Source organism: Oryzias latipes, chromosome 11 (assembly GCF_002234675.1).
Source record: "Oryzias latipes chromosome 11, ASM223467v1".
Taxonomy (NCBI): Eukaryota; Metazoa; Chordata; class Actinopteri; order Beloniformes; family Adrianichthyidae; genus Oryzias; species Oryzias latipes.
The window spans coordinates 5,607,044-5,633,066 of record NC_019869.2 but is presented as its reverse complement, the minus strand read 5'-3'; the positions used below and the strand labels follow the sequence as shown (position 1 = coordinate 5,633,066).

Below are 26,023 nucleotides of genomic sequence, written 5' to 3'. Positions count from 1 at the left end.
AATTCACTGAGCATGTATTGTCATCTCAAAATTATATTACATTTGAAGAAAGCACAGCCAAACTATTGTTCTAACAGTTTCTTCCCATACTCCCTCTTTTCTGTGCATGTGTTTTCTGCTGAGCAGACCTCAGACTTATCTTCACTTTAGCCTTGGAGGTTCTCTCCAGCAGTAACCTGTGGGCGTGTTTTTCACACGAGGTCCATCGGACGATCTTCTGAAAATGCAAATGCAGGGTTTTTATACCAAAGCCCATCCCTGAGCTCGTTGGTTCGGACTTTGAATGCACCATGTTCATCTGTCTGTCCCCTTCGTGTTTGTGCGAAGTAAAACCTCCACAAAAGCTAAGTAACTGTCTCTGAGTCATTATTCATTATTTCTGTGTGCAAGAAACTGACGGGTACGAACCTAAAATTTAATACAGTCCTTTCTAGAGAATCCAGTTTCTTCACAGATTTAAAAAGCAAAAATTTGAAATCAAAAGCACAAGATTTTGTTGAAAAACTCCAGGGAAATTCTCAGAAGATTCTTCCTATTCTGGTTTTATATTACATATTAAATAATCCATATAAAGACTAAGAAAATGAACACAATTTATAGATGGGTTAATATTTATGTATTTTACCAAACCGAATCAAAAATATTACCAATTGACATGTCACAATTTTTTGGATTTTGTAATTTAAATATTCAACAGTTTAAAATGCTTTCTTGGTATTTGGTTTCTTCCTGGCACCAGAGCTCCACCCAAAGGTAGAATCCAGGTTGGAGATTTGTTCCCAGGGAGAAATAAAGAAGCTTAATTATTATTAATGCACAGCAGGTACATTACAGGTAAAGTGTAGAAACCAGAGAACTTAACAGGTAATTTGGGGCGATTAGACAAGAACTGAGAGAGGACCGGTGCTTTTCTAAGTGCAGCTTTTGTATCTTTAGGTCATGCTTTGTGTTTAGCTATGTTTTCAGGTTTTTGGTTTCACACAAATCACGTCACAGCAGTGTCAGCTTTCAGTCATTCAGAGAGGGACTCTGTAGGTCAATGAACCCACTGTCTATTTAAGGGCTTTTTTTTTCTTGTGTTTCCCCTTTATTCAAAGTTTCCTTTCGTCATAAAATGTTCTTATCATGTATGAGGTCATTGTTTGAACATTTTAAGTTTCTGCCACATCCTTTCTCTCTCATGGATGGATGGATGGATGGCTAGATGGATGGCCTTTTTCTCTTATTCTGCAGTCCTGCACAGCCATCGTTAATAACAGTATAAGCCCTGACAGGACTACACAAAGGTTGTGAGACAATGACCCATTTTTTAAAAGTCCTTCAAAAAAATGGTTCCGCAGGTTTTTCGGTTGTCCGAGGCCGTGGAGGAGCGTAGACAGTTGACGCTGTACCCTAAAAAGGGGGCACAGGCTTGAAAATGGAACGTACCATTGTCGTACATGTGGTAAGTGTCTCATGAAGTATTTGTAAGGCTAACGGAAGCTACACACATTTATTAAGTACCGGTGCTGCTGTCATACGGTGAAATTACGCCGCACTCATGTCGATGGTAAGGTGTGAATACTGTCGCTTACTGACCACACGCAAAAGCTGCACGCAAGGAGTGTGCACGTGATAAATAAGTGCCTGTAGGCTGTTGAGAAAAAAAAGTGCATTTATTCAAAGTCTTTGAGTTTACTTTAAACATATTATCATACTATATCATAGAAATGCTAAATGTTTTTTTTAATTCAGTCAAAGTCTTAACTTCGTAGAATTATTAGACACTGTATTTATTGTCTGTTTTTTTATGTGGAAACCAAGTGTGCAGATATTTGTCTGCAGCTTCATGCAGCGGTTTCAAAACAAACCCAGCTCTGACATCATCTCCTGACTGAAGGCGGCAAGTGTGCAGCTGTGGAGAAAGGCTAAACTTTGCATGTGTGTGTTTGGATTTCTATATATATATCTATAAATATATATATTGGGTAGATCTCATTAGATCTCTACGTTTTAGACTCTTGAGCTTTTTCGATTCTTGTGGTACGTCTGGAAAAATAGGTACAAACTGAAGGCATTTTTACAGAAAAAGTTTCTCATTGTCCCAATTTCCTTATTTCTAACAGTCAGGCTGTAGGTGAGCAGCACTATCGGGCTCCTTCTGCAGTCTGTGTACTGACAGCACTTCATCTCCCAGCACACCCAGTGTGCACTTCCTGCTTGTCACAAACCTGACTGTCACTCACTCAATCAACCACAACATACTTAAGCACTGCACTGAGCTGAGCCCAGTGTGAAGTATTGTTTGTGGCACTCTGCCGTCATTACCGAGCGTTGTATCTGGATCTGATCTTCTGTTTTCTGACTCTGTTTGCCTGCCCCGACTCTCGCATGGATCCTGAATACCCCCAGTCTCTGCTCTGATGAACTTGTTGCCTGTTATTAACCCCTGCCTGACCCTGATTTAGCTTTGTGGACTTTTAGCTGAGCTAATAAAACTCCTGCATTTGGATCCAGCCGTCTGCCTGTTCTTGTGACAGTGTGAGCAGGATTTGGGGCGGTCAAAAGAAAAAAAAAGACAAATACGAACAACATGCCTTCCTCTCACCAGCTTCAGCCTCACATTTTTTCAAACTGGCTGTGATCTCCAAACGTCTGTTTGAGGTGAAATGGCTCAAATCAGTTTGGTAAGGAAGCTCTGTCAGCTGTGCCAAAAAACACGGTTGTCATGTGTCACCATGAGGAAATCAGGAGACGATTCCTTCTGGTACCACAGAGTTTATAACAGCATAATTATTATTCCAAGTGACTTGTTACCTAATGAAATTGAGCTCATTGTAGTTTAAAAAGAAAAAATGATCCCATGAATGCTGCAGCAGTGAAGAATCAGCTGAACAACAGCAAACTCCTTCAAAGACGAGTCTGTATTTTTTCATCCTTTCTTGTCCCTGCTTTAGACCGTATTTGAAGCTGATGATGTTTAAATTAATGTTTATTTAATTCAATAAAACAAATAATAATCCACATGTTAAATTGTTCAGTAAAATTAAAATAAAAAGACCTGAATTTACATGAATCTTCACACAGAATGGGGATTAAGAATAATGATAAACTTTATTTGCATAGCACCTTTCAAGATAAAAACCACAAAGTGCCACACAGTAAAACAGGACAAAACATTACAAAACACAGTAAAACACAGAATATACAAAATAATTAAGAAAAAGCAATTTTAAAAAGATCTGAGGCTGAGAGGAAGGAAGTTCCAGAGCGATGGAGCCACGGCTACAAATGCTCCGTCACCTTTAGTTTTTAGCCGGGTTCTCTTAACAACCAGCAGACCCTGGTCACATGATCTCAGGGACCTGCTGGGAGTGTATGGCTGCAAAAAGTCTCTTATATAGAAAATGCACTCGGAAACGGATGGGGAGCCAGTGCAGTGGGATTAATAGCGGGGTGATGTGTGAAAACTTGGATGAATTGGTTAAAAGCCTTGCAGCAGCGTTCTGGACAACCAGTTCTAGAGATTTTTTTTGCTTAGACAAGAGTAGATGGAGTTGCAGTAATCAAGACGAGAAGATGTAAAAGCGTGGATTAGCATCTCTATCTTAGAACGCAACACAATTGGACTCAGTCATGTTTTTAAGATGACAAAAACAAGAACGAACAAGTGACAAGACAGGGGATAAAACCGGGTCTAGAGTCACCCTGAGGTTCCTGGCAGATGACTTGATGAACGGGACTGAGCCACTTGACTATCTGGTGGGAGGCAACTGTCAGGAGCACCGACTAGAAAGTCAGTTTTGGCTTCATTTAGCTGGAGAAAGTTATTATTCATCCAACATTTGACTGAATCCAGACACCTGCATAAAATCTTTATTCTAAAAACATCCTGGGCTTTAAAAGACACATAAAGCTGTTTATTATTAACATAGAAACGGCTGGAGTCACTTAAAACAACATGTTCTCTGTTCTAATTACAACATTTGCTTTATGAAGAGAACAATTATTCAATCAAGTTGAGACCTTTATGTTTATTAGATTCAGATACAGTTGAGTACAAGAGTACCCGTGACAGTTAAAGCAAGTTTTTATTCCCCACACACGTCATTCTTTATCTTTTATCTGTGTGTTAATATGTAAATTTTATTTCATTTATGCAGATTTCTTTGACAGACACTCAGATCAAGCAGTAATGCATGATTTTTGGGTTAAAATCCTCCTATTATTTTCATATTTACAGCTGCCAGAAGCCCCACAGAGAGGACAGGAGGCCGCTGAGGAGCGCCGCCATCAGAGGCAGCTGCACGGATGTGGCTCCGTTGCAAAGGTCTGCGGTGCAGCAGGAGTAGACGGCGGTGTAACCAGCACCGAGGAGCGTGCCGGCTAAGGTTGCGTTGCACAGGAATGAGTTCACGCATCCACGAGTGTAAAGTGCCACCTTGTCTGTAGAATCAAACTCTGGAAAAGGAAATATAAACTTTATTAATAAGTGGTTTCAGAGTTAAAAGTTGGTTTTATGTTCACTTCTGTTCAATCTTTGAGTTTAGCTTTTGATGTCATTTTATTTCCCTTTAAAAAGTAAGTTTCTTTAAATTAAAATGTGACTCAAATACTTTCTAAGAAAAAAAAAGATTTGATTTTAGCTTTATTATAGCTTTCTTTTATTTAAAACCTAACTTTATATAAACAAAACAAAAAACAGTGACTCAAATACTTTCTAAGAAAAAAATGGATAATCTTCCATCTTTTTGCAGCATTTGAGTTAATAAAGGACAAAAGTATAGAAATGAGTTCAGGTTTTCTTACTAGTTTTCCCAAAGTAGCACTGATCAGTTGTATCACTGCAGTTGACATTTTTTTGGCTAAAGCAGGAGCCAAATATGTCAATGCTGCACTGACGACAGGTCAGAGAGCTTGCTGTTGGAACAAAAAACAGAACAGTTACTTCAAACTAGAAGGAGATTCTTTTCCAGAAGGAAATGCAGGGTTGAACGCCATATTGCTGAATGATAAGGGGACTTTATGGGTAATAATTGGAAAAAATAAATACATAAAATAAGACCATAAATGAAGCAAAAACAGCACAATAACAAAAAATATGTTTATTTTAATGAAAAATGCCAGAGCTGGGTTGAGCTGGTGCGAGCTTCTGCACCAAGCATTCTCCATGTATTTCAATGGAGGCAGAAATCCTGGAATATCTTGAAAAGTTCCAGGATTGGAAGAACCAAAAGTCATAGCTGGGAAAAAGCTGAACATTTTAATAGCTGAATGGTTAAACTGGCAGAAAAATTGGAGAAGAAGTTAAGTGCCAAAATGGCGGAAAATATTTCAATATTCAATTTAATTCTGTCATGGTTTGAGTTTGTTTTGTCTTGGTTTTTGCTTTAGTTCTTGTTCTGTCTTGTTTGGTTCTGTTTCCTGTTTTATTTTGAAAGGTTTCCTGTCTTGTCATGTTTCTTGAGTTTTACTTCCTTTGTCTCAATTTGTCCTGATCATGTTCACCTGTGTCTTGTCTCCCCTGCCTGTATTTAATTCTCGTCTCTCCCTTCCTCTTGTGCTGGTCCATTACCTTTCGTCATGGTGTTCATGTCTCCATGTTTCTAGCCACGCCACAGTAAGTTTTGTTTTGTAATCCTGCTCGGCAGCACCTTTTGTTTGTTTGTTTATTAAACCCTCTAGTCCCTGAACCATGTGCCTCCGCCTCTGCGTCTGGGTCCTACCGGCTCTCGAGCCTCCCCCCGCACATGACAAATTCAATTCAATTTTATTTGATTAGCCCAAATTCACAACAGTCGTCTCAATGGGCTTACTTGAAAAAGTAAAACATAAAATCAAAAGGATCCTGAATAACTACAATTCAAAAGGGAAATACTAAATTGATATGAATAAAAGAGAAACAGGAAAACAATGGGTTGATCATAATTGGTCTGAACTCACCTGCTGCAATGACCACAACCAGCAAAATGAGAGATCTCCAGCAGTTCATTTTTTTTTTTCTCCTTTCACAAAAAAGTTTCCCGAATTTAAAAAGTGGAACAGCCTCCTGGAAAGGAAGCTTCTGTCAGGTGTGCAGCTCTGGACAACGAGGACAATCCCGGAGAGCTGACAGGTCGGTATATATGCTCCAGACAGAGGAGGAAGTAGAGCATCACTGGGTAAACACGCCCTCCAACCCCTCAAGGAAAGTCGGTCAACTTGTTGAACGACTGTGACCAGACAAAAAAGAAAGTGACAAAAAATGTTACTGGAAGTCGTCCATGTGGAGGTGTCTGGAGGGCCCCTGTTGGAATTCAAAATGCTCAACTTCATGGTTGTTCAACCCGTTTGATAAAAGCTGAACAACGTTTTGAAACAATTTCAGAAAATGCTTCAGATCATTTCCCAAAAACATCTTAATCTACTACAAATGTTGAAAATTTAAAACGTCCAGAGAGAAAAAATATTCAGTTAAGCTGAGGCCTTTATGTTTATTAGATTCAGAAACAGTTGGGAACAAGAGAAATCGTGACAGTTTAAACAGATTTCCCTCTTCACACACGTCATTCTTTATCTTTTATCTGTGTGTTTGACAGACACTCAGATCTAGTTGAGTTAAAATCCTCCTATTATTTTCATATTTACAGCTGCCAGAAGCCCCACAGAGAGGACAGGAGTCTGCTCAGGAGCGTCCCCATCAGAGGAAGCTGCAAGGATGTGGCTCTGTTGCAAAGGTCTGCGGTGCAGCAGAAGACGCCGGTGTAACCAGCACCCATGACGGTGCCGGCTAAGGTTACATTGCACAGGAATTAGTGTGAGCTGAGCCCAGTGTGAAGTATTGTTTGTGCCACTCTGCCGTCATTACCGAGCGTTTTATCTGGATCTGATCTTCTGTTTTCTGACTCTGTTTACCTGCCCCATCTCTCGCCTGGATCCTGACTACCCCCAGTCTCTGCTTTGAACTTTTTGCCTGTTATTAACCCCTGCCTGACCCTGATTTAGCTTTGTGGACTTTTAGCTGAGCTAATAAAACTCCTGCATTTGGATCCAGCCGTCTGCCTGTTCTTGTGACAGTGTGAGCAGGATTTGGGGCGGTCAAAAGAAAAAAAAGACAAATACGAACAACATGCCTTCCTCTCACCAGCTTCAGCCTCACATTTTTTCAAACTGGCTGTGATCTCCAAACGTCTGTTTGAGGTGAAATGGCTCAAATCAGTTTGGTAAGGAAGCTCTGTCAGCTGTGCCAAAAAACACGGTTGTCATGTGTCACCATGAGGAAATCAGGAGACGGTTCCTTCAGGTACCACAGAGTTTATAACAGCATAATTATTATTCCAAGTGACTTGTTCCCTAATGAAATTGAGCTCATTGTAGTTTAAAAAGAAAAAATGATCCCATGAATGCTGCAGCAGTGAAGAATCAGCTGAACAACAGCAAACTCCTTCAAAGACGAGTCTGTATTTTTTCATCCTTTCTTGTCCCTGCTTTAGACCGTATTTGAAGCTGATGTTTAAATTAATTATTTAATTCAATAAAACAAATAATAATCCACATGTTATTGTTCAGTAAAATTAAAATAAAAAGACCTGAATTTACATGAATCTTCACACAGAATGGGGATTAAGAATAATGATAAACTTTATTTGCATAGCACCTTTCAAGATAAAAACCACAAAGTGCCACACAGTAAAACAGGACAAAACATTACAAAACACAGTAAAACACAGAATATACAAAATAATTAAGAAAAAGCAATTTTAAAAAGATCTGAGGCTGAGAGGAAGGAAGTTCCAGAGCGATGAAGCCACGGCTACAAATGCTCCGTCACCTTTAGTTTTTAGCCGGGTTCTCTTAACAACCAGCAGACCCTGGTCACATGATCTCAGGGACCTGCTGGGAGTGTGTGGCTGCAAAAAGTCTCTTATATAGAAAATGCACTCGGAAACGGATGGGGAGCCAGTGCAGTGGGATTGATAGCGGGGTGATGTGTGAAAACTTGGATGAATTGGTTAAAAGCCTTGCAGCAGCGTTCTGGACAACCAGTTCTAGAGATTTTTTTTGCTTAGACAAGAGTAGATGGAGTTGCAGTAATCAAGACGAGAAGATGTAAAAGCGTGGATTAGCATCTCTATCTTAGAACGCAACACAATTGGACTCAGTCATGTTTTTAAGATGACAAAAACAAGAACGAACAAGTGACAAGACAGGGGATAAAACCGGGTCTAGAGTCACCCTGAGGTTCCTGGCAGATGACTTGATAAACGCGACTGAGCCACTTGACTATCTGGTGGGAGGCAACTGTCAGGAGCACTGACTAGAATCTCAGTTTTGGCTTCATTTAGCTGGAGAAAGTTATTATTCATCCAACATTTGACTGAATCCAGACACCTGCATAAAATCTTTATTCTAAAAACATCCTGGGGTTTAAAAGACACATAAAGCTGTATATGATTAACATAGAAACGGCTGGAGTCACTTAAAACATGTTCTCTGTTCTAATTACAACATTTGCTTTATGAATACAACTTAGAGAACAATTATTCAATCAAGTTGAGACCTTTATGTTTATTAGATTCAGATACAGTTGAGTATAAGAGTACCCGTGACAGTTAAAGCAAGTTTTCATTCCCCACACACGTCATTCTTTATCATTTATCTGTGTGTTAAATATGTAAATTTTATTTCATTTATGCAGATTTCTTTGATAGACACTCAGATCAAGCAGTCATGCATGCTTGTTGGGTTAAAATCCTCCTATTATTTTCATATTTACAGCTGCCAGAAGCCCCACAGAGAGGACAGGAGGCCGCTGAGGAGCGCCGCCATCAGAGGCAGCTGCACGGATGTGGCTCCGTTGCAAAGGTCTGCGGTGCAGCAGGAGTAGACGCCGGTGTAACCAGCACCGAGGAGCGTGCCGGGTAAGCTTATGTTGCACAGGCTAGAGCCCACACATCCACGAGTGTAAAGTGCCACCTTGTCTGTAGAATCAAACTCTGGAAAAGGAAATATAAACTTTATTAATAAGTGGTTTCAGAATTTAAAGTTGGTTTTATGTACACTTCTGTTCAATCTTTGAGTTTAGCTTTTGTTGTCATTTTATTTCCCTTTAAAACGTAACTTTCTTTAACCCTTGTGCTATCTTAGATGACCTCACCCTTACATTGACGTGTTCTCCCTACCATGACAAAGGTGGATAAAGATGGAAAGATTTCATGTAATCCATGGACACCAGTGAAGATCACAAATCATTGAAGAAAAAAGGTTCAGAGCACTGTCTAGTGGGTCCAGATGACCCAACTCCCAATGTTACAGTGCCTAAGATAGCACACATTAAAATGTGACTCAAATACTTTCCAAGAAAAAAAAGATTTGATTTTAGCTTTATTATAGCTTTCTTTCTTTAAAAATTAACTTTATATAAACAAAACAAAAAACAGTGACTCAAATACTTTCAAAAAAAAACGGATCAACTTCCATCTTTTTGCAGCATTTGAGTCAATAAAGGACAAAAGTATAGAAATGAGTTCAGGTTTTCTTACTAGTTTTCCCAAAGTAGCACTGATCAGTTGTAGAATTGCAGTCGACATTTTTTTGGCTAAAGCAGGAGCCAAATATGTCAATGCTGCACTGACGACAGGTCAGAGAGCTTGCTGTTGGAACAAAAAAAAACAGAACAGTTACTTCAAACTAGAAGGAGATTCTTTTCCAGAAGGAAATGCAGAGTTGAACGCTATATTGCTGAATGATAAGGGGACTTTATGGGTAATAATTGGAAAAAATAAATACATAAAATATGACCATAATTGAAGCAAAAACAGCACAATAACAAAAAATATGTTTATTTTAATGAAAAATGCCAGAGCCGGGTCTTAAACCAGCGAGTTTCTGCACCAAGGATTCCCCATGTATTTCAATGGAGGCAGAAATCCTGGAATATCTTGAAAAGTTCCTGGATTGGAAGAACCAAAAGTCATAGCTGGGAAAAAGCTGAACATTTTAATAGCTGAATGGTTAAACTGGCAGAAAAATTGTAGAAGAAGTTAAGTGCCAAAAATGGCAGAAAATACTTCAATATTCAATTTAATTCAATTCAATTTTATTTGATCAGCCCAAATTCACTACAGTTGTCTCAATGGGCTTACTTGAAAAAGTAAAACATAAAATCAAAAGGATCCTGAATAACTAAAATTCAAAAGGGAAATACTAAATTGATATAAATAAAGAGAAACAGGAAAACAATCGGTTGATCATAATTGGTCTGAACTCACCTGCTGCAATGACCACAACCAGCAAAATGAGAGATCTCCAGCAGTTGTTCATTTTTTTTTCTCCTTTCACAAAAAAGTTTTCTGAATCTAAAACGTGGAACGTCGTCCTGGAAAGGAAGCTTCTGTCAGGTGTGCAGCTCTGGACAACAAAGACAATCCCGGAGAGCTGACAGGTCGGTATATATGCTCCAGACAGAGGAGGAAGTAGAGCATCATTGGGTAAACACGCCCTCCAACCCCTCAAGGAAAGTCGGTCAACTTGTTGAACGACTTTGACAGGATAATCAAACAAAAAAGAAAGTGACAAAAAATGTTATTTGAAGTCATCCATGGGGAGGTGTCTGGAAGGCCCCTGTTGGAATTCAATATGCTCAACTTCATGGTTGTTCAACCCGTTTGATAAAAGTTAAACGTTTTGAAACAATTTCAGAAAATGCTTCAAATCATTTCCCAAAAACATCTTAATCTACTACAAATGTTCAAAATTTAAAACGTGCAGAGAGAAAAAATATTCAGTTAAGCCGAGGCCTTTATGTTTAATATATTCAGAAACAGTTGAGAACAAGAGAAATCGTGACAGTTTAAACAGATTTTACTCTCCACACACGTCATTCTTTATCTTTTATCTGTGTGTTTGACAGACACTCAGATCTAGTTGAGTTAAAACCCTCCTATTATTTTCATATTTACAGCTGGCAAAAGCCCCACAGAGAGGACAGGAGGCTGCTCAGGAGTGCCACCATCAGAGGCAGCTGCACAGATGTGGCTCTGTTGCAAAGGTCTGCGCTGCAGCAGAAGAAGACGCCGGTGTAACCAGCACCCATGACGGTGCCGGCTAAGGTTACGTTGCACAGGAATGAGTTCAAACATCCACGATTGTACAGTGCCACCTTGTCTGTAGCATCAAACTCTGGAAAAGGAAATATAAACTTTACTAGAAAATGGTTTCAGAGTTTAACATTGGCTTACGTTCACTTCTGTTCATTCTTTGATTTTAGCTTTTGATGTCATTTTTTTCCGTTTAAAACATAACTTTCTTTAAATAAAATGTGACTCAAATACTTTCTAAAAAAAAAAAAGGATCAACTTCCATCATTTTACAGCATTTGAATCAATAAATGACAAAAGTATAGAAATGAGTTCAGGTTTTTTTATTAGTTTTCCCAAAGTAGCACTGATCAGTTATAGCAATGCAGTCGACATCCTTTGGGAGAAAGCAGGAGCCATAAATGTCAATGATGCACTGACGACAGGTCAGAGAGCTTGCTGTTGGAACAAAACACAAAACAGTTACTTTAAACAAAACATTTCTATAAAATCCTACAGAAATAAACTTAATCTGTCTCTGAAAATAATATGAAGCAAGTACAGTTGTAAGTAAATATATGATAGTTTAAAAATATCTTAAATAGGAATATTAGCTTTTTTAATAGCCTATTTGATGACATGAATGGTGAATAACTGTAAAAATTCTCTTCATAACCAGAAGGTCCTGGTATATTTAGATCAATCCGTACAGAAAAATGAAATTTAACTTTCCATCTGTGCAAAAAAAAAAAAAAAATGTATTTTTGTCTGAACTCACCTGCAGCAATGGCTACAACCAGCAAAAGATGACAGATTTCCAGAATGGTAAATGGTAAATGGCGTATACTTATATAGCGCCTTTCTTCCTACAAGGACAAAGCGCTTTACAGTCACAGACCCATTCACCCAAGCACACACACATTCACACACTGGTGGCGGCTCCGCTGCCAAACACAGAGGCAAGGTGGGGTTCAGTGTCTTGCCCGAGGACACTTCGACTCATGGGCGTGCAAGGCGGGAATCGAACCTGCAATCTTACGATCATGGGTCGACCGCCCTAGCGCTGCACCACGGCCGCCCCAAAAAGTTGTTAATTTTTTTTTTCTCCTTTCAAAAAAAGTTTTTTGAATGAAAAACACAACATGGCCGCTTGGAAAGGATGCTTCCCGTCAGGTGTGCAGCTCTGGTGAAGGATTATCCCGGATGGTGGGCAAGTCAGTTTATATGCTATGGAGGAAATTTAGCCCATCACTGGGGAAACACCCCCTACAACCCAGGGAAGAACAATTTTAACTGGACAATCAATCAAAAAAGAAAGTGACAAAAAATCTCATTTGGAGTTATCCATATGGAGGTGTCTGGAAGGCCATGTTGGACTTCTAATGGGTCCAGTTCATGTTCAATCGACCTGTTTGATAAAGCTTAAACAGCGTTTTAAAGCCATTTCAGAAAATGCTTCAAACGATTCCCCAAAAAACATCTTTATCTACAACAACTGTTCAACATTTATGATGGACTAAAAAACAAATTACCTGCTTGATTTCAAAGCCAAAGTGTTTCATGATTCAGTGAAAAGAAAATGAAAGTATTTTGCATCCCTGACGCTCTTAAGCTCTTTGATTACTGTCTTGAAGGTTTATGCAACCATTTATCTCGGTGTCACTCCTCAAGTAAATGTTTTGTCAGTCATCATAATGCAAAGCGAAAGCCACATCAAACAATTCGGTACAGACAATGGCCGTGACTGGAAGATGTCACCACGCCAACTCATGCGTGTTTTGGCCTCCAGCAAAGACAACAACAGGTTGAACGAACCATCCAGTTTCAGACTGAATGTTTCGACTGACTGGTATTGTAAGCACATCTACCATTTTTTTTATATCTATAATGCGCAAAACTGCTGTTTAACCCAATTTTTTTTTATCTGAGCAAAACTTTTTACATGAATTTCAATCATTTTTAGTGGTTTTTAAGGATGTTTTTAGGAACTCCTCATGTTTTTCTTTTTGTTACACATACCACAGTTGAAAATAAAAGAAAACCACTCTAATTTATCATGTGTTGTCATGTTTTCATCTGTTTTTTTATGAAAAGTACTTTTTGTTGGGTGTATTATATCGGGTAAAAAATTACCCGGGAAAAGTGATGGCGTAACTTTTTTTTAGCGAAAGTGTTCTTGAATGAAGCGCAAACATCAAGAAGCTGAGGATCATCCGAAGCCACGAGCGACTGTGCAGCAACCCCCCGCTCCTCTGCTCCCCAATGTCGTCAGCTTTTCATCACCCTTGTGGAACTGCGCTAAAGTTACTTTTAGGTTGGATATTCGACAGACTCTCAGCGCGGATCTCCAGTGGGGTCTCGTAGGGGCCGTCAACAAATTAACAAGTGCATGAGAATTTTTTCATTAGCTAAAAAAACAAATGACCCAAAGAGATGAAACCTATGCCGAATTGTTGTACTGACATCCCAACATCAGACACACCTCTTTGTTTTGAACTCAAAGATGTTATATATTTTATATGAATTTTTAAATCTTATTTACAGAGGTTTGCACATAAAAGTTGGTCATTTTTTTCAATAGCTCCCAAACCATAGGACCCAAAGAGATGAAACCTATGCCAAATTGTTGTACTGACATCCCAACATCAGTGTGAAGAATATTTAGAAACTGCCTTTAACTTTTATTACACTAATGGTTTAAACTTAATTCACTGAGCATGTATTGTCATCTCAAAATTATATTACATTTGAAGAAAGCACAGCCAAACTATTGTTCTAACAGTTTCTTCCCATACTCCCTCTTTTCTGTGCATGTTTTCTGCTGAGCAGGCCTCAGACTTATCTTCACTTTAGCCTTGGAGCTTCTCTCCACCAGTAACCTGTGGGCGTGTTTTTCACACGAGGTCCATCGGACGATCTTCTGAATATGCAAATGCATGGTATTTATACCAAGCCCATCCCTGAACTCTTGGGTTCGGACTTGGAATGTACCATGTTCATGTCTGTCCCCTTCGTGTTTGTGCGAAGTAAAACCTCCACAGAAGCTAAGTAACTGTCTCTGAGTCATTATTCATTCATTTCTGTGTGCTGGAAACTGAAAAGGGAACGAACCAACCTAATATTTTATTTAATACAGTCCTTTCTAGAAAATCCAGTTTCCTCACAATCAGACACACCTCTTTTTTGTAATCAAAGATGTAAAATATTTTATATGAATTATTATATCAAAATTCCATAGGTGTGCAAATGAAAGTTGGTCATTTCTTTCAATAGCTCCCAAACCGTATGACCCAAAGATATGAAACCTATGTCAAATTGTTGCACTGACATCCCAACATCAGACACACCTCTTTGTTTTGAACTCAAAGATGTTACATATTTTATATGAATTTTTAAATCTTATTTACAGAGGTTTGCACATAAAAGTTAGTCATTTTTTTAAAATAGCTCCCAAACCATAGGACCCAAAGAGATGAAACCTATGCCAAATTGTTGCACTGACATCCCAACATCAGACACACCCCTTTTTTTTTGGTAATCAAAGATGTGAAAAATGTAATATGAATTATTAAATCTCATTTCCAGAGGTTTGCAAATGAAAGTTGGTCAATATTTTCAAAAGCTCCTAAACCGTACGACCCAAAGAGATGAAACCTATGCCGGAAAGTTGTACTGACATCCCAACATCAGACACACCTCTTTGTGTCTGATGATCACCTCTTTTCCATAGGTTTTTTCGCACTTTCACGTGCGAACCTATGGAATTTTGATTTAAAAATTTATATAAAATATATAACATCTTTGATTGCGAAACAATGTGGTGTGTCTGATTTTGGGATGTAAATAAAGATAAAGGTACCACTGCCTGTCATACCTTTACCACCTCCACTGTCACGGTATTATGCCCCACTTGGAAGGGGAAAGCATCCACGGAGTTTTACGAGCAGGACTTCACACACCATCCAGACAGACTTATCCTTTTGTACCGTTTTATTCAATTTCTTGAGAGGTTTCAACAGTAATGGCGAAGTACTGGTTATGTGTGTATGGTGAAAAACCTAAAAAAAAACTTAATATTGTAGTGACGGTCACACACCCATTGGTCTGCTGTCAGATCTGGTAGCGCAAAGGATTGTGGGATGCAATTTCTTCTGCTGGTTTTGGCCTGATCTGAATGGGTGTGTGGGTTTAATCTGTGTTTTATTGTCTGACTGTTCTTCCGTTCGGTGTTAGTTATTTTACCCTGGTGGTTTTTTTTTGTCCTGCATCGTAAGTGAGGAGGGGGGCGAGGAGAATGACGCCACTGCATGTCACACTGTTCGAAGACAATAAAAGAAGCCAGTTCTGCAAAGTTCCTATCTCTGCCTCATTCTTCGTAGCGTTGCTACATTGGTGTCAGAAGTGGGATGGCAGCCCCTTCACATGGTCATCCCGTTGTCGTTTCCCAACGAAGCCGCTCTGGTCTTTGGTGCTGGCGCAGGGCAGTTGCGTGCGATGTGCCCGGGCTCCCCACACCGGTAACAACAATCAGAGGAACGGTGCTGACGTCGGGAGGCCAATGGATGGCGCTGAGACGGCCGTGTTGTCGATGACTGGACGGTGAAGATGTCTTCTGCCTCGTCCTCCTCATAGTTGACCATTCTCACGCAAGGCTGAGTGCCGGGCACCACACGTGAAGTGGAGAGGATGGCCTCTACTCGTTCTCCTTCCCGGATTGCTTGCTCCAGTGTCTGGGGCGTGGCCAGGCGGACGTGTTGGCGGAGCCGTTCAGGTGTGAGTCCTTGCAGGAACGCATGGAGAGCTAACTCTTCCTGCGCTCCTGAAGAAAATCGTGGGTAACCCCGCCGGACAAGTAGCTGAATGTCTGCAGCTAGGGCGCCTAGGCTCTCTCCATCACGACGGCAGCGGCTGGTCAGCTGCTCTCTTTCGTGCGTCTCTGACGCGCACCGGCCGAACCGCCGTTCCAGGGCCGTGGTTAGGGCGCCCAGGTCCCGCTCCTCCGGCGGTGCCAGGTCCATCAGTATCTGCTGTGCTCGTCCTTCCAGGGCCAGCGCCAGGTGAGTGGCCGTTTCTTCTTCCCTCCATCCGTTGTGTGCCGCTGCAATTCAGACTTGCTTGAGGTACAGTTCCAGCTGATTAGTCCCGTCGTACTTCGGCAACTTGACGGTGGATTTGGGAGCAGTAGCGGCGGCGGTGGCGAGTTGCTGCTCAGTTGAGCTGCAGAGCCGGGACCTGCCAGGAGTGTCCCTCTTCGGTGTCGTCTCCACACAGCGTGGACGTCCGCAGCTTGCTCCGTCAGGGACATGGCCAGCCCTCCCTACACGCGAATTACGCAGCCGCGTAGGTCCCCCGTCACTACCAGGGCCCCGAAGTGGCGAAAAAAATAAAACAAAGACCCAAATCTGGCAAACCATTTCATAGAACTTCCGTACCAACGTGCGCTCTGAATGTTGTGCAAAAGAAAGTTGCCTGCACTTTTGTCATCCCCCCTGTCAACACACCTGAACCAATCTGGCAACCCAAATAAGGATGTTACGCCCCTCTTTGCAACGATTGGTCAACATCACTGCATCTCATCCTGGCACAGTATGCATTTACGAGCACATTTTGTTTCAATAAAGTTGGGAAAATGAAAAGAACGAGCACATTTTGTCACACTGATCAACGCGACAAGAGAACTTCATGCCAAAGATACTTTATCCATCATTAGGAGCTGAAGAAAGATGAAGAACTTCAACATCAATCACAAGGTAAGTTTGGAGAATGTTGGGGCCGTGTTTTTACATTATTACCCAGTATTTCTGTGCAGCTGCGCGATTTTTACGTAAAATACTAATCGATCCGAGGTGAAGTTTGCACATAAAACGACCCCGTGTCGTAATTTCCAATGGAAAACTCGAAAATAATTCCGATACCCAAGTTTCCAAGATGAGGTCGGACATGTTATGACCTTTAAAAACGGCTGAGAGCAGAGAAAAGTAAATCATGATAATGGTAATGGCTGAAAAATGTTTAACTCACGTTATCGTATTGGTTAATTGTTTTGCTAACACATATTTAGTGCGTTCTGCATTTTCCGGTAATGTCAGTATAAAAACAGCCATTTATTATAGCAGGTCAGGTATTCTGACGTTTTCAACATTGAATGTGTCTTAAAATCTTGCATTGGCATAAAATATGGAGAATCAAAACTGCCAAATACATAGGAAATAAATGTTCTCATTTATAAATGACAAACAATATAAATGTACTACTTTTAAAATCATGAACGTACAAAATAAAAGAGAAGTGTATAAATGCTTATATTTCCACTATACTCAAATTATTGTTCACATTTATTATTTATAAATGGGTACATTTATTTCTTATTTGTATTTTGCAGTTTTGGTTTTACATAATGATGTTTTTGCTCAATTCCGTCTCAGCCAACAGTTTCTTCTTCTCTCAAAACGTATTGGAGGTGGTGCAGCGTCCACATCCCAAGATGTTCCTGACATCACTGAAGATGTGATTTCAGGTAATTTAATAGCATGTAAAGTAATTTAAAAAACAGTGTCTGCATAAACCCTTATGTTCATAAAGAGTAGCTAAAGAGTATGGAGTCCCAAGTTGTTCATAATTAAATTAATAAATATGACCTCATGCAAATATACAATCAAACAATAAATCTCTCATAAATATATAAAAAGATCATGAAATTGTGAAAAACCTGCACACAGATTTTAAATGAGCCATTATATCATTAGTATTCTGCTATAGATATTTTATTAGCTTTATCAGTGATTATTGCATAATAATAGTTCTTGTTTTTTAGCTGCAGAAGAAACTCCTGTCACCACATCTACTGTTGAAAGGGAAAACATTTGACTGTTTTACTTTTCACTGTTAGCTTTTATTGAAGTTATGTATCTTATGTTCCAGAGGCTCCAAGAGAGGCGTGTATGGAAGAGGAGCATACTGGATCCAAAATTCCACCTACCGGTACCTCAAATCCAGTTGGTCCAGCTGAATGACCAACCACACTCTCTGATCCAGTAAGAATGGATTTGGTGCAGAGAGGTCCTTTTTCATACTGATAAAGACCCTGACTTTCCAAAACCCCCTGCCTCCGTGGTTCTGATGCCTTTAACTAGATTTTTGGATTAAATTGTTGAAATGGATCACAAGTTTTCTGATCGCTCTCGACTTGAGCTCTGCCTGATCTAGCGCTATGGATGCACCTGATCCAAAAACGGCTCCAGTGCGCACAGCTGGGACCTTAATTGACACCGCACCCAATACAAACTTAAACTTTCCTTTTCCTCTCTTTAATTTTTAATTACTTAAATTCATTTTCTCTCTCAAATGTAACAGGATGCACTTTAATGCATTTTTACTTTCGATTTTTATTGGATTTTTCTTGTTTTTTTTTGTTTCTGTTTTTATTTACTTTTAAAATAAAATGACTTGAAACATCAGTTTCCTCAAGTTTGACCTAACATCCACCTTCACCCCATGCTGCATCTCTATCAGTAGTTCTGTCTCCTGCCCTCTGAGTTTCCCACTCTCCTCTCTTATCACAATGTCTTCGTTCCACCACCAAGTCTCCTTATCTGCGGGTCAGACGTCTGCAGCCTTAAACACTTCAGCATCTCTGACTGACAACAAGCCAGAGTGAGCCACAAAGTCTGATTCCACCCTCTAGAAGAGTGAAACACTGATTTGTATTGATGTTATTATTGCTATTATAATAAGATTAATGAAATGTTGTTTTTTGACTAAAATAAAACATAAAAATATCTATTTGTTTCTAAATATGAAATAGTTTATTAGTTTTGACAGAGGTTCACATGACGTTTCAAAATAAGCATTAAGGGGTCATCTTAATGCAGCCAATGTAGTAGTAGGTTGTGTGATGTCAGTAATAATGAAAGAAGACAAAAAAAAACTATACACAATCTAATTCTGTTGGTGCATCTCAGCCATAAATATGTAAACCTGACTTTCAATAAAAAAAATAAAAACAAAAGATCCACCATAAAAAACGCAGCACTTTATGTGTGAATTCTAATTGTGTTGGAACCATTTTTTTTGTAATAAAAGGCACTGAAAATCTGTTTTAGTATGACAGTGGTAAAGGATCACTGCTTAATGGATTGTTGGAGGATTATGGGTGTTGTAGTCAGGAGCCTCTTGGGGAAATACATATAAATAAAGCTGAACTATTTCTAATGTTTTGTTTAGCTTGATGCATCTTATACTCTGAAAAAAATACTAAAAATTAAATCCCCCTCCACTGTGGTTAAAGACAAATTAATTTGCAATAGAGGGGTGAAAGAGCCACAAGGAGGGGGTAAAAGAGCCACGAGGGAGTGTAAAAAACCATTAGGAAAGGGGTAAAAGAGTCGAAATGGAGGGATGAAAGAGCCATAATGGAAGGGTAAAAGAGCCATAATGAAGGGACAAAAGAGCCACAAGGGGGGGTAAAAGAGCAACAAGGGAGGGGTAAAAAGCCATTAGGAAAGGGGTAAAACAGCTACCATGGAAGTTTAAGAGCCATAACAGAGGGATAAAAAAGCCATAATGGAGGAGTAAAAGAACCATGAAGGTAAAGGGGGGGGGGGGGGGTAAAGATGAGGGGTAAAATGCCACAAAGAAAGGGATAAAACAGCAATAATGAAGGCATAAAAGAGCCACATGTGGGTCCAGAATGGAGGGATAAAAGAGCCAGGGGCTCTTTAGGGGAGGCAGTGGCTCAGGCAGGTCATCCAAAGATCGTAGGGTCGGCAGTTCGATCCCCGCTCCCCCCAACCAACCGTTGTTGTGTCCTTGGGCAAGACACTTTACCCTACTTGCCTCCAGTGTTGCTCCACTGGTGTGTGAATGCGTATGAATGTCCCGGTGATGGGCGCGAACTGGCAGCCACGGCCCTGTCAGTCTGCTGACACACTTTAAGCGCTTGGAGCGTCTGGGAAAAAGCACAGATAAATCTAATCCCTTATTTCTCAGAACCTCAGGTTACAGACCTGTGGTCTCTCAGGGAAAGCGAGCGGACTGACAGATGAACATGGTATGGACCAGGGTACCTCACCCACAGACCACAGCCTTCGAGGCTCAGAAGCTTAAGTCCTGGGTGGTAGTTTGTAGTGTAGAGGCTCCTTAGAAAACGGTACTTTTACCATTTCTCTTGACTACACCTCAGACTTTCAAAAGAAATATCTTGGTTCATTTCCTTGATGATAAACAGACAACAACAGTTGCTGTCATCAAGCTTTCCAGTTAATGGAATGGGCTGAACAGACAGCTTGGTTTTTCTTATTTAACATATTTGCTTACTGAATTATTCATCTGTTATTTATAATGGAAACTTTCAGGGAAGTTTTTTCCCTTTTCAAGTCGAGGACACATTTGTCTTTATGCATTTTATGCATCTTTTTAATAGTTTTTTTTTCAGCTCAATGCAATCCTCAGAATGAAGGAAGTAAAAATGTCGAGGCCTATCTGAAAAAAAAAAAAAAAAAAGATTTAGAGAAGTGACTGCATCAAGGAAGTGATGGAGAGATTTGGATTTCAGGACTGGAATGCAGAAGAACAGATGATGGTGGACTTTACCAACAAGTGTTGAAGTGTCAGTGGTGGAGATATTTTCCTACAAAATAGAGGAGACAGCAGGAAGTCAAGACTGGAGACTGCAGTTCAGGCTTAAAAAGTGTAACCAGACAGTAGAGGATGGTGATGTGAGTTTGACTATGGTGGTGTGGAAGATGAAGAAAACTAGATCAGAAAAACAAGGGGTGGATGCACTAAAAGTTTGAGCGTTGTGTGCTTTTAGGGAGGGGATGAAAAACACAGGAGGTTCTTCCAAACAGCTACAGCCCCTCCGCTCCATCGCGGCTCTTTTACCCCTCCACTGTGGCTCTCAGGTTAAAGACAAATTAAATTTATTTCAAATTTTCTTCTGACAATCAAATGTGCTTTACCTTTACCTTAGATTTACCTTTGACTGAAGCCCTGCTTTCTTTTTGATTTTTCTTTGTTACCTTATCTTCTGTTTGTAGAGCTGGAATGGATTGCCTGAACACACACACACACACACACACACACACACACACACACACACACACACACACACCCACACACACACACACACTTGTTCTCACAAAGAGAAGCAGAACAGCACACAACACAATGGAACAGGCCTGAGGGCAGCTATACTTGTGTGACTAAAAATGTGAGATATAACATACAACTTTGCTGTTTCATTTGATTAAATATGTTTTTATGAATGTTTTTTGTTCTGTTTATGAACATTGTAGAACAGGAATCCTACAGAAACAATATGTTTTAGGTTGTGATCATCTATTTTCTTTTAACTACCCTTATAAATAAAAAACAATTCAAATAAAGGCCATTTTTGTCAAGTAACTTTAATTTTCCGTTCATTATAAGCCAAAAAATGTTGAAGGATGCCTTTTTTCTGATGGATAAATAAGAGTCTGCTTTCATCTTTACAGTTAGGGGGCGTTGTTGACCCACTTTAGACTAACCGCGCTGTGGATGGTCACAGCTGGAGCTCTCCAGGTTGTGAGAATCGGATTTTAAGTCACCTCAGTGATAACTTACTGTCACAAGAACAGGCAGATGGCTGGATCCAAATGCAGCAGGTTTATTAGCTCAGCTAAAAGTCCACAAAGCTAGATCAGGGTCAGGCAGGCAGGCAAGGGTCAATGACGGGGGTCAAGAGCAGGCCAACAGTCAGGGTCAGACGACAGAAAGTCAGGTCCAAATACACCACTCTGTAAGGAAGGCAGAGTGGTACAAACAATACTGAGCTCAGTGCAGTGCTTAAGTAGACTGTGATTGATTGATTGAGTCTGAATAAATGTGATTGATTGAGTGTGAATGAGAGTCAGGTGTGTGGTATCCAGGAAGTGTAGTTAGAACTCCGAGGACGGATCCCGCCTGTGACCAGAGGGGGAGACAGAGCACGTACTTCTTTCTGACACTTACATCACAACATGCTGTTAAAAAAGTCCAAACTGAACATGTGATACTTTGAAATGAAAAAGGTGAATATTTAATAAAAGAACAAGCTGTTACAGAAGGTTGGATTTGGAAACTGGGGACAAATATTCAAAATATCTGTTCAGAATCACCAATTTCCTGTGAACTGGGAGGATTTTTGTTCTGAATATACTGGATTGTTGAACTGATTTCCAATATTTTTACAATAAAAGTCACATATACTGCACAGACCTGAAGAACTTGCAAACATTTTTTGATTTTTGTACTGGAAAGAAAACATCAAATTGTTCTGTTTTTTTAATCATTTGATACTTACAGTCTTCAATTACAGCATATTCATTTTTGACCAATTCATATGTCAAGCTTTAATCATCCTTAACAAGCTAAATGTGTGTTGTTGTTTTTTTGGCAAAAACTCAGCAAGTAGGTAAAAAAGATGTCACTGACAGGATAATTCATGATTACTGGTTGGTTCAGGAAATTAAATCAAGAAAAAATCCACAATGTTCTATCAGGAATAGTATTAGCTAATTTAAAGGAGGAAGTTTTTTGTTAAATGACCTTTGTCTGAAGTGACAGATTTAGAACACATTGTATCCTGATTTGTCATGTAGATGTACACCAACCCACACCCAGACACACCTTGAGTTGCTTGGTAATAACCACAGGTAAGGTTGAACTTGTTTTCAAAACACTTTAAAAAAATGTTCCTCATAGATTTGAAATTCTTTCAGTTTGTTCAGTGCATTTTAATAATTATTTTTAACTGTAGGGATCATCACAATGACTCATAATGACGACATGCGGACTGATGAGGACAATAGAGGGGCGTAAACCAGAGCGCCACTTTGGCTGATCACACAGAAGGAAATGTTCCAGCAGTTTATGGGAATCAGAACTGGATCAGTACCTCCACAACCGTCACATGGTTTCACAGCGGATTAACCAGACTGTCTCCATAGAAGTTTGGAACAATGGACTGTATACTATAACTGGACCGAGTGTTCCCCTCCAAACAGGAAGTGGTTCCAAGGAGACAAAATTCCATAGACTTATTTGTCAGAATAACCATTCTGGCTCTGAAACTTTTTTTAAACATTTTCTTGATTATCCACATTTTATTTCATATTTCTGCTGTAGTTATAAAACGACCAATGAAATGCTTCAATAAAAGCATGTGGAGACTGCTGGCCCCCACGTCCAACGTTCAAAACGTTTGATTGACAGATTTCGTGAAGCTTGCTTTCAAGGGGCAGGGGCGTGGTCTTCCAAAAAGCCCACTCCTAAATTGACGCGAGTTGCCATAGAAACTTAGACTGACTGACAACCTCTGACTCCAACATGGCGGTGTCTGTTTTGTGAAAAATCGGCTACCGAATTGACTTGATTTGGTCAGAAAGTAAAGCGACAGGCAACCTTTGAAGAAAACGTCTGAATGTAGACGACTTTCAGCTTTGGTTGATGGGGTTTTCTGTGTTCTCACAATGAGCCCAAGAATCCTTCCTGGAGGTTTTTTTTTTAACCTTCAAGAGTAAAACAAAACAAAAAAATTGTGCCTTAAATTGTCGTGGAAAACAGAGGTAATGTTATCTGTATGAGAATCTAAGAGGAGACTCAAAACGGTTGTACCCAAAAGAGCAGCTAGCCTCAAGCGTGTGACGGAACAGCAATGCAAAGAGGATGTTGCAAACAAAATTCCATCGAGCTTTGTTCAGTAAAATGTGGCACTTCCACCCTTACTTCACACATGGCACCTGCTGAATTGCTTCAGGGTTAATCACATCTCTTGGCTTTGTGGATGGTGGTGTGAAGTTGCTGGATATTGGCAGGAACTGGAACAGGCTGTCATGTACGCCGATCTAGAGCATCCCAATGGGTGCCTTAATGGGGGGCATGTCCGGTGAGGATGCTGGCTTTGCAAGAACTGGGATGTTTTCAGCTTCCATAAATCGTGTACAGATCTTTGCAACATGCATTATTGGATGTAGAGCACGATACATGCCATAATTGAAATGCATCTGTGTTTTTCAGCCATAACATCTGTCTGCCCATACCATAACTCCACCGCCATCATGGGCCAATCGACAACTCTACAGGAAGGAGATGTGTGGCACTGCATGAGGTTTCTGGTGGTTTGGTTACACCAAACTGTTTCTGGTGGTTACACCAGAAACTGACCATTTTTCTGAGTCCTCAGAACCCCCTCACCCCCAATAAAACAAACATTTCAGTGTGGCCTTTTACTGTGGCCAGCGAGGCACACCTGTGCAATGATCCAGCTGTCTGTATAGCACACCTGCCTGTGAGGTGGGACAGATTATCTCAGCAAAGGAGAAGTGCTCATTATCACAGATTAATACAGATTTGTAAACAATATTTGAGAGAAATGGTTATTTTTGAGTTTGTAGAAAATGTTTCAGATCTTTAAGTTCTTCTCATAAAAGATGGGAGCAGAAGCAAAAGGGTTGCTCTTCTGGATGTAAACATGTGAGTAAATCTTTCAGGTAAAAGATTTAGTTGCCGACATGCAGGCATTGCACACTAAAGGCAGCACAAGTCTTTCAGTGTTTACTCTCCAGCTGCTCATTCATGCAGCACCCCGAAGGCTGAAGCATCTTTCTCTCAGGCACCAGTGAACAGGAAGTCGCTCTGGTGTTACACCAAAAGTGGTGAAAATCCTTGGAATCACAAAGAAACATGTTAGATGTGAAGCAGAAAATAAAAACACAGATATTTCCATCGCAATAATAAGACAGCAGTGCTGCTTGTATACATTTGCAGTATTTAACAGCTTGTGACTGTCATATGCTGATGACGGAATGCTTTTATAGCAGGGATCAGTGGCGACAGCCTCTGATGATGACAATCATAATAATTGATTCTTCTGACGTGTCAGGCTCTTAGTTGAGTGTCATTGTCAGCTCCTGAAGGTAACCAGCTTATTACCGTCCACAACAGTCCCTTTGTCTGCCGCTGGCCTGTTTGCGTCTCTCTGCTGCTGAACTTTCATCCCCATTCCGCTGAAAGTGATCAGTTTCTGAAAGAGCTGGCTTGACAGGGATCTCTGCTTTCTGCTTTTCTACAACAGCTTTTTCTTCATTGGAGACTGAAGGTATCTGGGTTGACCTGGGTTGACCTGCACATGTTTTTGGGTTGTCCAGGTCTGTGGAGCAGTAGCCGTACAATCAGGCCGTACGTGCGTTTCCCGGGGCGCAAATTTAAAGGGGGCGGCGGCTCAGTGCTTGGAAACAAAAATAAATAAAAAAACTGCGCCACTATTGGTTTTCTATTATTTATTATTTCATAGAGTTTGGAATGGCCTGAAACTTGCGAATTGGCGCCCCCTGTAGCTGCACGTGCTCCTGTCTTTGAGGAGATGTTGCGAATGTGTGTGAGGGAAAAGGGGAGGGGGGGAGGGACACTTGGAACATGGGGTGCTTTTGGATAACTCAGCTTATTTTAATGATGTCATTCCTGGTTAACTATTGTAGACATTTTTATAACACGTCTTTATTTCCACATTAAATGTAATTTATTTTTTATCTTTTATTTATTTATCTTAGAAGACTTAAGCAAAAGTATGCGTGTGTGAACATTATTTGTATTGTGTACATGTTGACATCTGGACATATTTTTGGAGCCAACAGGTATGTTATGACATCTGAGTATGTCTGAGTGTGTGGACAGGCCCCCGCCCTTATAGAATTGTACTGCATCTGAACCTCACTGTAATGAGTATCACCATCCAGAAACTTGTTGCTTTATGCTGCTTCATGGCCCCCCCCCACCCTTTGTGATCACCATCCTTAGATGACCCCACCCTTATTTTGACGTGTTCTCCCTACCATGACAAAGGTGGATAAAAGTGGAAAGATTTCATTGTAATCCATGGACACCAGTGAAAATCACAAATCATTGAAGAAAAAAAGGTTCAGCGCACTGTCTAGTGGGTCTAGATGACCCAACTCCCAACGTTAAAGTGC

The 26,023-nt window shown here is 40.2% G+C and overlaps 2 protein-coding genes and 1 long non-coding RNA gene across 3 annotated transcripts; 1 reads left to right on the top strand and 2 right to left on the bottom strand.

Moving 5' to 3' along the window:
• Window positions 1–3,843: 3,843 nt before the first annotated feature.
• On the bottom strand, window positions 3,844–6,074 carry LOC101158117 (sperm acrosome membrane-associated protein 4-like). Its single transcript, XM_004073773.4, has 3 exons — window positions 5,923–6,074; window positions 4,789–4,899; window positions 3,844–4,440 (listed from the first exon to the last, which is right to left on the bottom strand). The coding sequence occupies exons 1-3, from the start codon at window positions 5,969–5,971 to the stop codon at window positions 4,217–4,219; spliced, it is 384 nt and encodes a 127-aa protein (XP_004073821.1). The 5' UTR covers window positions 5,972–6,074; the 3' UTR covers window positions 3,844–4,216.
• LOC105355037 lies at window positions 6,010–7,007 on the top strand. The gene is made up of 2 exons (XR_002874178.1): window positions 6,010–6,094; window positions 6,609–7,007. It is a non-coding gene; the product is annotated as an uncharacterized LOC105355037 (long non-coding RNA).
• Window positions 7,008–8,347: 1,340 nt separating this feature from the next.
• LOC105355038 (sperm acrosome membrane-associated protein 4) lies at window positions 8,348–10,404 on the bottom strand. Its single transcript, XM_011480729.2, has 3 exons — window positions 10,230–10,404; window positions 9,501–9,611; window positions 8,348–8,954 (listed from the first exon to the last, which is right to left on the bottom strand). Exons 1-3 carry the CDS (start codon window positions 10,279–10,281, stop codon window positions 8,731–8,733), a joined length of 387 nt encoding a protein of 128 aa, XP_011479031.1. The 5' UTR covers window positions 10,282–10,404; the 3' UTR covers window positions 8,348–8,730.
• Between the last annotated feature and the right edge of the window lie 15,619 nt (window positions 10,405–26,023).